This window comes from Tachysurus vachellii, chromosome 15 (assembly GCF_030014155.1).
Source record: "Tachysurus vachellii isolate PV-2020 chromosome 15, HZAU_Pvac_v1, whole genome shotgun sequence".
Classification (NCBI taxonomy): Eukaryota; Metazoa; Chordata; class Actinopteri; order Siluriformes; family Bagridae; genus Tachysurus; species Tachysurus vachellii.
In genome coordinates, this window is record NC_083474.1 from 5,993,034 (window position 1) to 6,007,125 (window position 14,092).

At 39.3% G+C, this 14,092-nt stretch overlaps 2 protein-coding genes across 2 annotated transcripts in view; both read left to right on the forward strand.

Annotated features, from left to right (window-relative positions):
- Nucleotides 1-1,787: 1,787 nt before the first annotated feature.
- rps6kb1b (ribosomal protein S6 kinase b, polypeptide 1b) lies at nt 1,788-11,923 on the forward strand. Its single transcript, XM_060888437.1, has 15 exons — nt 1,788-1,983; nt 3,979-4,022; nt 4,246-4,366; nt 4,477-4,545; nt 4,668-4,815; nt 5,661-5,718; nt 5,998-6,098; nt 6,310-6,400; nt 7,918-8,008; nt 8,573-8,680; nt 8,810-8,872; nt 9,981-10,058; nt 10,142-10,249; nt 10,343-10,455; nt 11,069-11,923. The coding sequence occupies exons 1-15, from the start codon at nt 1,915-1,917 to the stop codon at nt 11,313-11,315; spliced, it is 1,509 nt and encodes a 502-aa protein (XP_060744420.1). The 5' UTR covers nt 1,788-1,914; the 3' UTR covers nt 11,316-11,923.
- A 1,982-nt stretch (nt 11,924-13,905) lies between these two features.
- The window catches only part of snx19b (sorting nexin 19b), a 28,479-nt gene continuing 28,292 nt past the window's right edge, over nt 13,906-14,092 (forward strand). The window contains exon 1 of the mRNA XM_060888436.1: nt 13,906-14,055. The gene's annotated coding sequence lies outside the window, so the exon portion shown is untranslated. The remainder of the gene's footprint in view (nt 14,056-14,092) is intronic.

Genomic DNA, 14,092 nt, shown 5'->3' on the forward strand with positions numbered 1-14,092 from the left:
CCACTGGACTGTAGACCAGTGGAGACATGTTCACTGGAGTGACAAATCACGGCTCTCTGTCTGGCAAACTGATGGATGAGTCTGGGTATTGTGGTTGCCAGGAGAAAGGTACTTGCCTGATTGCATGTTGCTAAGTGTAAGGTTTGGTGGAAGGAGGATTATGATGTGGGGTTGTTTCTCAGGGGTAGAGCTTGGCCCCTTAGTTCCAGTTTTTGAACAATTTCATGCTCCCAACCTTGTGGGAACAGTTTGGGGATGGCCTCGTCCTGTTCCAACATGACTAAGCCCCAGTGCACTAAGAAAGGTCCATAAAGACTTGGATATCCGGGTACAGACTTCATGGTCAATGTTACAGTCCTCAGATAGAATACTGCCTAAGTACTGAAAGGACAGAACTATTGTAAGTGGGTGGTGTTCTACAGTGAAAACATGAATAGTAGGTGGGCTGGAGCGCCACTGGCATGTCACCTCAGTTTTTATAGTGTTGACTGACAAGACCAATCTGCTTTAGGCCAGGTTTGCAGGTCTTCTTGGCTGTACACAGTCATAAGCATACTGCACTGCTGGAGCCTTTGGATATTAAAAAGGTTTCCATCAAGCTGAAAATCTATAGCGATTCCACTACTGCTTTCCGACTTGCCATTGAAAAGCTTTGTGACACAAAGGAGGAAGAGTACTGGGGCAAACATACACCCTAACCCTGGTGCATACATTCAAAGGTACTGAATCCTGTCCTCATATAGTCACGATGAAGAGTGTGTGATCTTTGCTGTGGATCATGTGCACCCAAATATCCCTTCCATTGGCAGTCACTGCACAAAGTTGCTCACACCGACCTGGGTTGTTTTGTTTCTGTGAGTACATGTATGTGTGTACAACGTATATGATAGTATATGATAACAAATTTATGTTGTGTTATTTGAAATAAAAAACAGTTTTCTTATTTAACCGATAACTTTAGAGTCCTCTTAACCATTTTGTCAGACCTAATGATGTTTTGTCTGACTGACTGTGAAAACACACACACAGAGAAAGAGAGAGAAAACACATACACAGACAGAGAGAGAGTGAGAGAGATACAACACACACATAGAGAAAGAGAGATAGAACACACACACAGAGAGAAAACAGAGAGAGAGAGGAGAGAGTGAAAGAGAGAAAACACAGAGTAAAAAGAGAGAGTGTGTGTAAGAGAGAGAGAGTGTGTGTAAGAGAGAGAGAGTGAGTGTGTGTAAGAGAAAGAGAGTGAGAATGTGTAAGAGAGGGAGAGAGAGTGTGTGGGAGAGAGAGAGTGTGTGTAAGAGAGAGAGAGAGAGTGAGAGTGTGTAAGAGAGGGAGAGAGGGTGTGTGGGAGAGAGAGTGTGTGTAAGAGAGAGAGAGTGAGTGTGTGTAAGAGAAAGAGAGTGAGAATGTGTAAGAGAGGGAGAGAGAGTGTATGGGAGAGAGAGTGTGTGGGAGAGAGAGAGAGAGAGAGTGTGAGAGTGTGTAAGAGAGGGAGAGAGGGTGTGTGGGAGAGAGAGTGTGTGTAAGAGAGAGAGAGTGAGTGTGTGTAAGAGAAAGAGAGTGAGAATGTGTAAGAGAGGGAGAGAGAGTGTGTGGGAGAGAGAGTGTGTGTAAGAGAGTGTGAGAGTGTGTAAGAGAGGGAGAGAGGGTGTGTGGGAGAGAGAGAGTGTGTAAGAGAGAGAGACACACACACAATGTGTGCACTCTATTTTTACTGGAGATACAGTATCATTAGGGTCCTAAAAGGGCGCGTGCGTTTCCCACTCCGCCACGAGGAGGCGTGCTTTATGCGCCGTACTGCACATGCGCAAACCTGAGCTGGTCATGGCGACGGTGCGTTCGCGTCCATGAGGCGGGAAGCACAACCTCTACACTCACGCTGGAAGTGGATTAAACGATCTGAAATAAACCATGGCCGGTGTCTTCGATATCGATCTGGATCAACCGGAGGAAAATGTCTCCGACGACGAGCTCGAGGAGGTAACTGGCTTTTCCTCCTCATACTTTACATGCTTGTTCCAGCCCTGCCAGCTAAGCGGTTAGCTTACATGCTAAGTAGGCCTGCTTTCCCTTAAACACCGAATCAGGGCTTTTTTAGGCCTCAGCTGTGTTTCTCAGTGCAACTGAATATCCGTTTTGCGGTGGTATAAAAAATTAATCCCGCCTCCTGCATTCCGATCAGCCAATCATTTAGCTTGCATCGGGGAAAACCCGTGATGTTCATCTGATCAGCCAATCACAGCGCAGGAGGCGGGATTATTTCCCGAAAACGGGTGGACACTGAACCGCAAAAGCCTGGGCGGAAACAGCTGAGAAGCTAACGTGCTAAGCGCTAACGTATAACGTAAATTCTCATCTAGTAACCTAATTGCTGTAAAGAATGACGGTTTATATGTTAAATATACATAATTACAGACGTCCAAATAGTTTCGTGTCCTTCATCAGTCTTGTCAGAGACATTTTAAGTGCATAGTAATTATGTGTCGTGTTGTGGACTGCTAGCTAGCATGCTAACTGCTAACTGCTACCTGTATAACGGCCCGTTTGATGATGTTTGACCCGTTATGGACATGTACACTACACAGTACACACTTCTCCTGCTGTATATAGTGTATATCTAAAGGAAGGACAGTTGTATATAGAAACAAGAATAAATATAGCTGCGTTATTCTGCACATAATGTCACTTATTCAAGGGTTGAGACAAACTTCATGTAAATCAGACACAGATACTGGCTTAATGATGCAATGAACTGTTTACTTGCTGATTTATTTGAAACCTTTCGTGTATACATTGTTTACACGCATGAACTCAAACATAAATGATATAAACATGAAAAGTTTGGTTCTGAAATCCTACATTTATTAGAATGTTCTTGAAATAATAATAATAATAGCAACAATTTTAATAGTAATAATTATTATAATAGTAGTAGTAATAATAGTAGTAGTAGTAGTAATAATAATAATAATAATTATAATAATCATAATATTTATAATAATAATAACAATAATAATAATAATAATTATAATAATCATAATATTTATAATAATAATAATAATAATAATAATAATAATAATTAATTTTCTACCGCTTATCCGAACTACCTCGGGTCACGGGGAGCCTGTGCCTATCTCAGGTGTCATCGGGCATCAAGGCAGGATACACCCTGGACAGAGTGCCAACCCATCGCAGGGCACACACACACACACTCTCAATCACACACTATGGACAATTTTTCCAGAAATGCCAATCAACCTACCATGCATGTCTTTGGGGGAGGAAACCGGAGTACCCGGAGGAAACCCCCAAGGCACGGGGAGAACATGCAAACTCCACACACACAAGGCGGAGGCGGGAATCGAACCCCCAACCCTGGAGGTGTGAGGCGAACGTGCTAACCACTAAGCCACCGTGCCCCCAATAATAATAATAATAATAATAATCATAATAATAATAATAATCATATTTATACTAATAGTAATAATAATCATGATCATAATAATAAAAATAATCATAATAATAATAAAGTAAATATTCCAATGTCTTACTTTTTACATTCAGGTCTAAGATGTATAGTGTTGAATACAAAAGTTTAGAAAATATGTTGTTAAATTTTAAATGTAAGGTATTTTTTCTTTTAACTGTAAGTGAAATCTGGCACACAAACATAATTCATTAATTTTGTTATAGTAAAATTTTGTTGAAGTAAAAACTGAGAATAATAAACAGAGCTACAGAAGTTTGCATTAATGTTCAGTCACATTTTCAGGTGATTTGTAGGTGATTTACAGCTTTTATTTGTACTAACTTGTGTATATATATCTTAGAGCCTTAAATTGGCTTTTTGTGAGTGTAGGCACTCTGCATGAGACAGATAAAAGGTCAGTTTTTGTCTTTCTAACCAACCACAGTGGAATGCAGACGTTATTTATAGTTGACCAGCAAAGTTCATTTACTGTGTTATTCCTGAAGGTGCAGATTAATGACCTCATGGATCAACGCAGTGGCTTTGAATTGTGAGTATTCTAAATTTTATTTATAATAAATAAAAGTATTCATTCCATTCTGTTTGCTCAGTTCTTTATCTGGACACGTCATGACAAGATGTTTAAAACTGCAGGTTACACAGATAGGAGTTCCTATGTCAGTAGTTTCACACTACTGTGAAATGTCCCAGAATAAATGAATAAATAATAAACTAAATGCTGTCTTCTATCCCTTCACCCCACCTCATGCCAGTAACATGGACGACTGCGAGAAGATTGAGATCTCTGAGGACAGTGTGAATCAAGGCACCGAGAGCATTCGTCCCGAATGCTTCGAGCTGCTACGTGTCTTGGGGAAAGGTGGCTACGGAAAGGTACACATCAACAAGGATTATCTGTTAAAATTTTAAAAAAATGAACTGATTCAGTTCTTTTTATCATGGTATTAAATTTAATCACAATAAAACGCACATTTTTGTTCCAGGTATTCCAAGTTCGGAAGGTGTCCGGTGCTGGGTCAGGAAAAATATTTGCCATGAAAGTCTTGAAAAAGGTTTGCTTTCAAACGTTTAATCAGGCTGTATTACTATTAATGGACATAACGTGACAGCTTTTATTTTGAATTATATGTTATAGATATATTATTATTTTCTTTTTTTCCTTGTGACTTTCTAGGCCATGATCGTCCGCAATGCAAAGGACACGGCCCACACCAAGGCTGAGCGCAACATCCTGGAGGAAGTGAAGCATCCTTTTATTGTCGACCTTATATATGCATTTCAGACTGGCGGCAAGCTTTATCTCATCCTAGAGTACCTAAGTGGTCAGTGACCTCCAGTTCCATCTTTGTTCTTGGGTGGTTTCCACAATAAACATGTTTGCTGTGCTTTGAACCCGAGGGTGTTTGTTCTTGGCTCCCCATAGTGTTGGGCTGTTGATTCACTTGAAACCCCGGTGCATTTGTGCTTATCTTATGTCCACACAAAATCGAGCATTGTGTACATCATTCAATTATTATTATTAGTAGTAGAATTTTGTAGTTATGCTCAATAAAGCTTCTCACTTTTTCTGTGCCCCACAACGTTCCCCTGACTCTCACGGTACACGTATGTGACATCATCCTCGGCTAAAACACACACGTAGGTTACTTTACTTCCTGAACAAGTTCTTCACATTCACAGGAATCTTGTTAGGCAGCGCCGGAGTGTTTACATTCCTTATGATCACGCAAGTATTGGTAATACTGGTTTTACAGATATTTTGGGTCTGACTGATACCAAAATAGAATTGGTTTCTTGATACTATTTGATTTAACGTCTTATGACCTCAGCATTCACGTCTGTTCTGCGTCTTGCTAATTAGAAACGACCTTCCTCCTCCTCCTCCTAAACACCCCCCCCAACTCTTATATCTAAATTTTAAGGCCAAATCGAATAAAAACTTTCCACTAGATTTGCAGAGGTTTTGGTAGCTCTAGGTTTATGTTCACAGCCCCAAGGGATTTACATTGAACAACTTAAGCAAAACTCTATAACAGTCACAGAAAATGTATTCCGACGTTTTAACTTTCGGAGCGTCGGACGTTTTTACTTCTGTCCTTTTTTGTGTATTTGATATACAATTCTTAACTTCAGCATCTGTTTTTTTTTTTTTTTTTTTTTTATACAGGTGGGGAACTTTTCATGCAGCTAGAAAGGGAGGGCATTTTCATGGAAGACACTGCCTGGTAAGGATTTAAAGCTTGAGCTCATTTTTGTTTATAGATCATCACCTTTTCAACAAATTGGACTGTTTTTAGGACCCACACCTTAGGAAGAAGAGCTGCGACGGATAAAATCAATGAATTTGCAATCTTATATTATTCTAATAGCATTTATTATGGTATGCTGTTATTATATTATATAAGATTTTCACTTTCAGACATAGAAAGATCTGATGAGCTCTCTTGATTGGCCAAAATGAAATAAAAATCACCAGAATGATCCTGGAGGCTTTTTACTTGCAGCTTTTACTTGGCAGAAATTTCCATGGCCCTCGGCCACCTGCATCAAAAGGGCATCATCTACAGAGACCTCAAACCTGAGAACATCATGCTCAATAGCCAAGGTAAAACTTCTAGCTGTCGTACTTTATAAGAAGGTTGATTGTAAATGCGAAGCTGGGAAACACTGAGTTGACTTTAGACACGTTTCACTTGTTACAGTAATGAAAATGTTCCTGCCTCTTAAAGGGATTGGAGATTTGCTGCATGCTATTGAGCTGCAAGGGTATCTGTTATGTTGCAGATTAATTATGTTTATTTTTTTTGTCTCGGAAGGCCATGTGAAATTGACTGACTTTGGACTGTGTAAGGAATCCATTCATGACGGGACTGTCACACACACGTTCTGTGGCACAATCGAGTACATGTAAGTCATTTCATTACACAATTTTGCTGCTGCCCCCCAGCCCCAGAATCCACCCCTGCTCCTCCTCCAAAATTAGCAACATAGCCTGCCGAGTTTTTGTGCTGTTTTAGATCACGTCTGTGCTGAACTCAGAGTTTATGATGACCCATTAGTTCCTCAGGAGCTCTCGGCTGCACTATTATAAACTGTTGTAGCATGGACATTATTTACATTTATATTATTTACTGTAGAGTGTCACCCAAATGAGGATGAGGTTCCCTTCTGAGTCTGGTGTCCTTGCAGGGAGTTTTTCCTTGCCGCCGCGGCCACCACCACCGGGTTGTTCATTAGGGCTAGAGATATATATAGTATTTTATATTTTAAGTTAATCTTTTAATTTATCTATAAATTTTTTCCTCTTCTTATTATATATTTATATATTTATTTTTCTCTCTCTTCTGTTTCCATACTTCTGTAAAGCTGCTTTGAGACAATGGGAAATTGTTAAAAACTCTATACAAATAAATTGAATTGAATTGAAATTGCAAGCGCAGGATTCTACATTTAAATTCCATGTGTATGAACTGATTTCCTATGATGGCTGTACTCCTGTTCAGTGCACGTGAATGAAATGAGGGCTTTGGCCGAACGCGTGTCGTGGTGATGCCACACCACACGTCTTGGCTTAAATCTGTGGTCCGTTAGAAACATCACAAGCTCTTCTGTATATCATGGAGTTTACAAATTAATTATCTGTTCATTTATTAATATCTATTAAAGTAATTCTATCTGCTACTCATATTAAGCTTCATGTTAATGTTAAAAGATTTATTTATTTATTTATGTTCAGGATTGGATTTTTCCAATTACAATGTCATAAGCAATTGATTTTTCCAGGACCCATTTCCTACAATAAAGTGTTACACAAGATGTGACACTTTGTTGTAGGGTTGTTCAGTCTTTAAACCTTATATATTCTTTAAATCAATATTTCCAATATATTTGTTTGCTTTTTCTCAATTTCTCAAAAAAATTTTTTTTAAATTTAAAATTTTTGTTTTTATATTTTTCCCCCCAATCAATTCTCTATTTAATTTGACAGAAAGCCAATCTGTTAATATCGAAAGGACCAAAACACCTGAACAGGTCAAATCCAGATTAATTTGTAGCTCATTAACTCACCGATTAGTAGATCTTACACAGTTTTTTAAACGAACGCAGATTTTCCGCACAATTGAGCCAAGACATTACAAGTATTCAGCGAAAAGCTCTCTACCTTTCACCTGTGTTGAACATGAGTATATATACAAGACAGAACATAGTCAAAAATCTGCAAGTCACATCACAAATTTTTGGGGAAAAAAAAAATTCAAGCAGCAAATTCAAGCATTTTTGGCTGCGACAATCACAAAAAATCCTGAAGCAACTGTATTGTGGAAGTTTAATATTGTGTAGAGACGATAACATTTGTTGGATATATCACGCAAGCTTATTGTGAATTATAACAGGAAGCATTATTGATTCCCCCCCCATATTAGGGCTCCAGAGATCCTGACGAGAAACGGACACAATCGTGCCGTCGACTGGTGGAGTCTGGGAGCCCTGATGTACGACATGTTAACTGGGGCGGTGAGTGCAATTTCTGTCTCTTTTGGTGTGTAGTGATTTAGGGATTGTGCTCTAAAACACTCCAAGTGAACTTGTTTTAACCTGTTGATGCAAAGCCAGTTCACGTGTCGCGGAATTTCAAGTGAAATCCAGTTTTCCATACCGCACATTTCTCATCAGTTTTAAACAAAAGACAGTTTGCTCATCAAACACACAGAGTTCAGTTATCTGTTGTCAGGAAACACGAGTAAAATGTCATTAAAAACAAGAAAAGCGAGTTTTCTTTTTCTCTTTTATTATTTACTGGTAACATTTATTTAGGTTCCTTGGTAGCAATAGTACAGTATTTATATCGATGCCTAAAACATGGTGCACATCATGTCTACATGCTGCCTTTAGTTCTATGCGTATGACACATTAGGATCCTGTTTTCTCAAACTTATACACAATGCATCCCGCTTGGTCTAAGCTGCTGTTGGCCAACCGCGAATACACTACGATCGGTTGCTAGCCAGTTGGTCCTGTAGTACATACTTTGTTAAATATTTTGTTTTTGTGGAAGCTAATACTGTATTAAATTCGTAGCCTCCATTTACTGGGGAAAACCGGAAGAAAACCATCGACAAAATTCTTAAATGCAAACTGAATCTCCCACCCTACCTCACACAAGAAGCCAGGGACCTGCTTAAAAAGGTACGACACCAGGACACCACCCACTATGGTGATATTTATAGTAGGTTTTTTTTTTTTTTTTTCCATCTGGAGCTTGTCCTGTTAGAGTGCCTCATATGTTGACTTTTTTTTTTTAATTAATGTGTCCAGCTGCTTAAAAGAACTGCCTCATCTCGTCTCGGAGCTGGACCCGGAGATGCTGCAGAGGTGCAGGTCAGTACACACTTGCGTCGTGACGCACACACTGCAAAACGAATCCGTGTACACGAGGTGCCGTATGGGGCCACACCAGACAGAGCCATGGGAATCTATTGAACAGTGCTAGACCACCAAAATGTCAATATAGTTAAAGATTTTTCTTTGGTCTGCTGTATACAGGACAATGTTTTTGATCAGGACAAATGATCTTTGGAAGATTTAGTTAGTAAGATGCATCCAGGATAACATCATTTTTATCACAAGTTAATTTAAGGAATCTTATATATAGAGTTATAGAGTGAATTTTAGTGACTGCTTGATTAATATCTGTATTTGCATTGAAATCGCACATGAAGCTGGTGTTATCAATGAGCTTGAATAAAGTTCAGTGGTTAAGATGTCGAACTTTTGAGCAGAATCATATAAGTTTAAATCCCACCACCGGCAACATTACTGTTGCCACTGTTAGGCATTTGAGCAAGGCCTTTAACCCACCTGTCTACCAAACAGCAAAATGAATCTCTGGGGCTTTTTACACCTGGTCACTTCATGCGTTTTCTGTGATCAGATAGCTATCCAATCGTAAAAAGACCAGGTCTAAATGCCCTCCGAAACGTTTTCGAGACGGATATAAATCCGATCATGTAAACCCCTTCAGGAGGTGGTCGGGGACGCATTTCAGATGAAACTGGACAGGTGTAAATGAATGTGGTTGTTCAAGCCACATACGTCATCGCTATACTCCTCCCAAACGGAAGTACGTCACTCGCAGGTGTGAGATTGTGTTATATCCGCTTCCGGTAGCGAGATACCACAAAGCTACGGCAACGCGCTTATCGACGGGTATAGCCTGGTGGAGATGAGTGTCCCTTTTTTATTAACCTGCTTTGCAGGCTAACGCAAAGATAATCAAACCCGGAGATAATTTCCCCGGAAATGAGGTAAAATATATTTGCATTTTGGGCGGGAGTAGAAAGATCGGATCGATATCCGATTCGCCAAGACGCATTTATGTGGCCTAATGTAAATGGAACAGTTTTAACAAATCAGATAGCTATCGGATCAGAGAAAACACATGAAGTGACCAGGTGTAAAAAGGCCCTCTGCTTTTTGGTTTTCTTAGACTCATCCATTTTTCCGACATATTAACTGGGAAGACCTTCTTGCACGGAGCGTCGAGCCGCCTTTCAAGCCTTTCCTGGTGAGTCCTTGTACGCTCGTGTTCCTGCACCTGTTTGTTTGCCAGCTGGCAAAGTTAGATGAACTCTGCTTTTGCTTTCTTAGCAATCCGCTGATGATGTGAGCCAATTTGATTCGAAGTTCACCAGCCAGACTCCTGTAGATAGTCCCGATGACTCCACACTTAGCGAAAGTGCAAATCAGGTCTTCCTGGTAAGGCAGCATTCTTTCTTCATGCACTTATACTTTGACTAAAATGTTAATTTTTTTTTTAACCTATAGTGTTTGTATGTGATATTTTCCTAGGGCTTTACATATGTAGCTCCATCTGTGTTGGAAAACGTGAAGGAGAAATTCTCATTTGAGCCAAAAATCCGATCACCTCGGCGCTTTTTAGGGAGCCCAAGAACGCCAGTGAGGTAATGAGAGTTTAATATGTGTGCGTTGTTGATGCATCTTGTATTATGGATAGCATAGCCCAGGAAGAGTTTATTAATCCATGGTGAGTAATTTCACATTGACAAAAATTGTCGTTAATGCTTTTATAAATTTTGTTTTCAAAAGTTGTGGATTTGTTCATAAGGATTGCATGCAGCATGAAATAGTTTTCATATTTGACTGCGCAAGTGCCTACACATGAAATATGTAAGGAATGAAACAGGACTGGACATGCTGCTAAAGGAAAACCGTTCAACACTGGGTGGTATTTTACAGTGACAGCATGTCCTGATGTGTTTTTTACTCCTCATTTAACCCCACAGTTTGCCAATGATTACGACTTTTACTTTCTCAACGAATGCGTCATGTTTCGTCGACGGCTTTTCTAGTTTCATGTTGTAGCCTTTCTTGTGAAATGAATGCGTGTGTTGGTACAGAGGAACCGCAGTCATTTGTCCTGAAGACCATCGTCGCAGAAATCAAACAAGCCGGCTGCTGCTACTGACCCTCTGCTCTGACCAATCAAACACGAGGACCCAACAGTGCTGTCGTGTATATTATGTTTTATAATTCTGATGTTTTCCTGTCTTCCAGTCCAGTGAAGTTTCCTGGTGACTGTTGGCCTCGATGTCCCAGCATGCCTGGCTCTTCCACGCTTCAGACCGCCTCGGAGCATGCTATGGACGTGTCTACCGCAGATCAAATGGAGATCTCGGCCAGCACCGAAGTCACCGCTCCGCTACCCATCAGACAACCCACGGGCTCGGCCATGGGAGCGTTCAAACAGCAGGCGTACCCCGTTATGGCAAAACGGCCGGAGCATCTACGCATGAACCTATGACATGTAACCTACGACCTAGAGATTTACTACAATTTGCTCTTTCAGCTTCTTTTATATGAATACTAGGGGGAAAATTTCCTACCATCACAGAACTTAGACTGACGTTCACTGATCTGACGAGCATGTGCGCTTCACTAAGTTTTGAGAAACTGCTTCAGTTCCTCACTTCCCAAAAACCTCAGCCCGTACTGTTCTCAGATGCTCGGTGTCGCATCAGATGGATTGTGAATCTTGGATGAACTTTTTTTTTTGTTTTGTTTTGTTTTTTGGAATATGAAACACATGAACAATAATCAAAGGTCTGGCACAGTTTGCTCAGTGTGCAGACTAGGCGACATGGTGCTCCGTGCAAGATGATCAAGTGCTGTTGAGGAATTGCTTCCATGCGGATTTCTTTGTGTTTTTACAGTATTGTTCGGGGAGCCAGAATGACTTTCTGTCTGAATGAAAATTATTGAAATGAGTTTGTAGGGATTCCATCAAGGGTAGCAGAGGATAATAAGCTGGCGTAAAGTCTTATTTTACTTTAAACTGCGTGTACGTCCCTCGGTGATATTTAGATGATGGGTCATTACACAAAAGCCTCAATAAAAAACAAAGACATTTGACTTTTAAATCCTTTTTTTTGTGTTACACGTGGCCAAAAAAATCCTGATCCATATTCACGGATCACACGATTCATTTTTTCCCCTTGAGTTTTAAAAATTGTGCCATATCATTTTCTTATGTGAACATTAACAAAATTTGTATTTTTCTTTCCACAGTTCAAATCATTTAGACTGCACATAGACTCTATAAATGTGACTAAAGGCAAAAAAAAAAAACCTTAATAATATGCAAAAATATTATTCATTTTTTTTTACCAAGACACTGTATGACAATATAAACGGTGTTTTATTTTTTTTAATGTTTATAGGCCTCAAATCTCTTGTGACTCAAGAAATTGGTGCTAAAAAGATGGTTAAACATGATTATTGTATATTTGTGGTAGTTTATAGTTTTTTTTTGTTGAGGAAATGACTTCACCGTTGCATGGAGACACTATTCTATATGGTGTCAACTGAGCAAATCACATACACCAACACATGCTATTCTCTTGAATAAGAATACCGCTAAACTTTCACATTTGTGCAGTTAACCTTTCAGCCAATCACATTGCAGCATCACACTGCATTTAATCACGTAGATCAAGAGCTTCTATTAATGTTCACATCAAGCCTCTGAATGTTGTAATTTGCTGCCGTATTCACACAAGTATCTAGAATTTTAAAACGTCTTGAGTAGAAATGCCAGAAGAAAACGTGCTAACAGGAAGGAGCTACAATAACTCCAATAACTTCTCTTTCCAGTATGTGGTGAGTACATACATAAGTGTGTTTGTGAAGTTCCAGTAAAAGGACTGCTTAATGCTACAGCATACAAATGTGCTTTTGTACATCAACCTTGTGATATCAGTTAGGGGAAGAACTACATTTGGATGTGATGGTCAGACATCCATGTACCTTCGGCCATTTAATATACTTCACCATTGTGACCTTGCAAAGTTTTTGATTTGACTTGACTTTGTTTACCCAAAAAAAATCTCTCTCTCTCGCTCTCTCGCTCCCCCCCCCCCTCCCTCTCCCGTTTAGTTAAAAGCTTTTTCCATGTCAGGACTGAGGTGGATCCAGAACATACAAATAAATAACAGTCCATAAAGGGCGATATTCAGTTGAAACTGTTTTGTTGTTTTTGTTTGTTTTTTTAAAACTAAATTGCCCTGAAATCATATACATCACTGTGATGGGTTGGAACCTTGTTCACAGTGTCTCCTGGCTATTTATACATTTACAGCATTTAGCAGACAGAGTGACTTACATCTTACACCTGAGCAATTGAGGGTTAAGGGCCAATGAACCAATGACTTTACGATCAGTAGTCGAACACCTTAACCACTGAGATGACACATCCCATATTTGTATGATAAGCTACAGAAGATGGATAGATGAATATTGCTCGTTCATGATATTTAGAAAGGGCAAGTCCTCTGTCTAATGTCGGAGATGTTACAAGTTAAATGTTTAGACACATCTTGAACGACAGGTGGAACGCTTACAGATTTTAGTTCAGGAACCTTTAACTGTAAATTTACCTTTACATTTCCAGCATTTAGCAGACACCCTTATCATCCAAAGCGACTTACAATTTTATCTCATGTTATGCATTTGAGGGTTAAGGGCCTGCAGTGGCAAACTGGTGGACGTGGGATTCAAACTCATGACCTTCTGATTGGTAATCCAGCACCATAAACACTAGGCTACCACATCCCGCAATAAAATGTACACTATAAATCTTTAATTAATAAAACTCATTGCTTAAATGTGTAACGTTTATCAGAGCAATAGTGAGTTTAGAGTTATATATTTTATATTTTATTTCAGCTATCAGGTTTACTTCATTATTTATAGCTCAAGTGACTAGTGAAACGATCTCCATTTGATAAAATGATGATTTATTTATTCTCAGTTGTGATTTCCATCTATACGTTATTTATATACAAAATATTTATCTGTCATTGATTCGTTTGTCTTTCCGAATCGATTCTTCTGATTCATTTAAAACGAATCAGAAAAAAACGAATCAGAACGAGTGAGTCACTCATCACTACCGAATCAAAATATTGACATCGGCAGTGATGTAGCATGATCGTAAAACATTAATTTAATCTCCTAAATTGTTGCGCCTGGATTTATCCAGCCAGGTAATGTTTCCTAATCTCTCTATTTAACCTGTTTTTT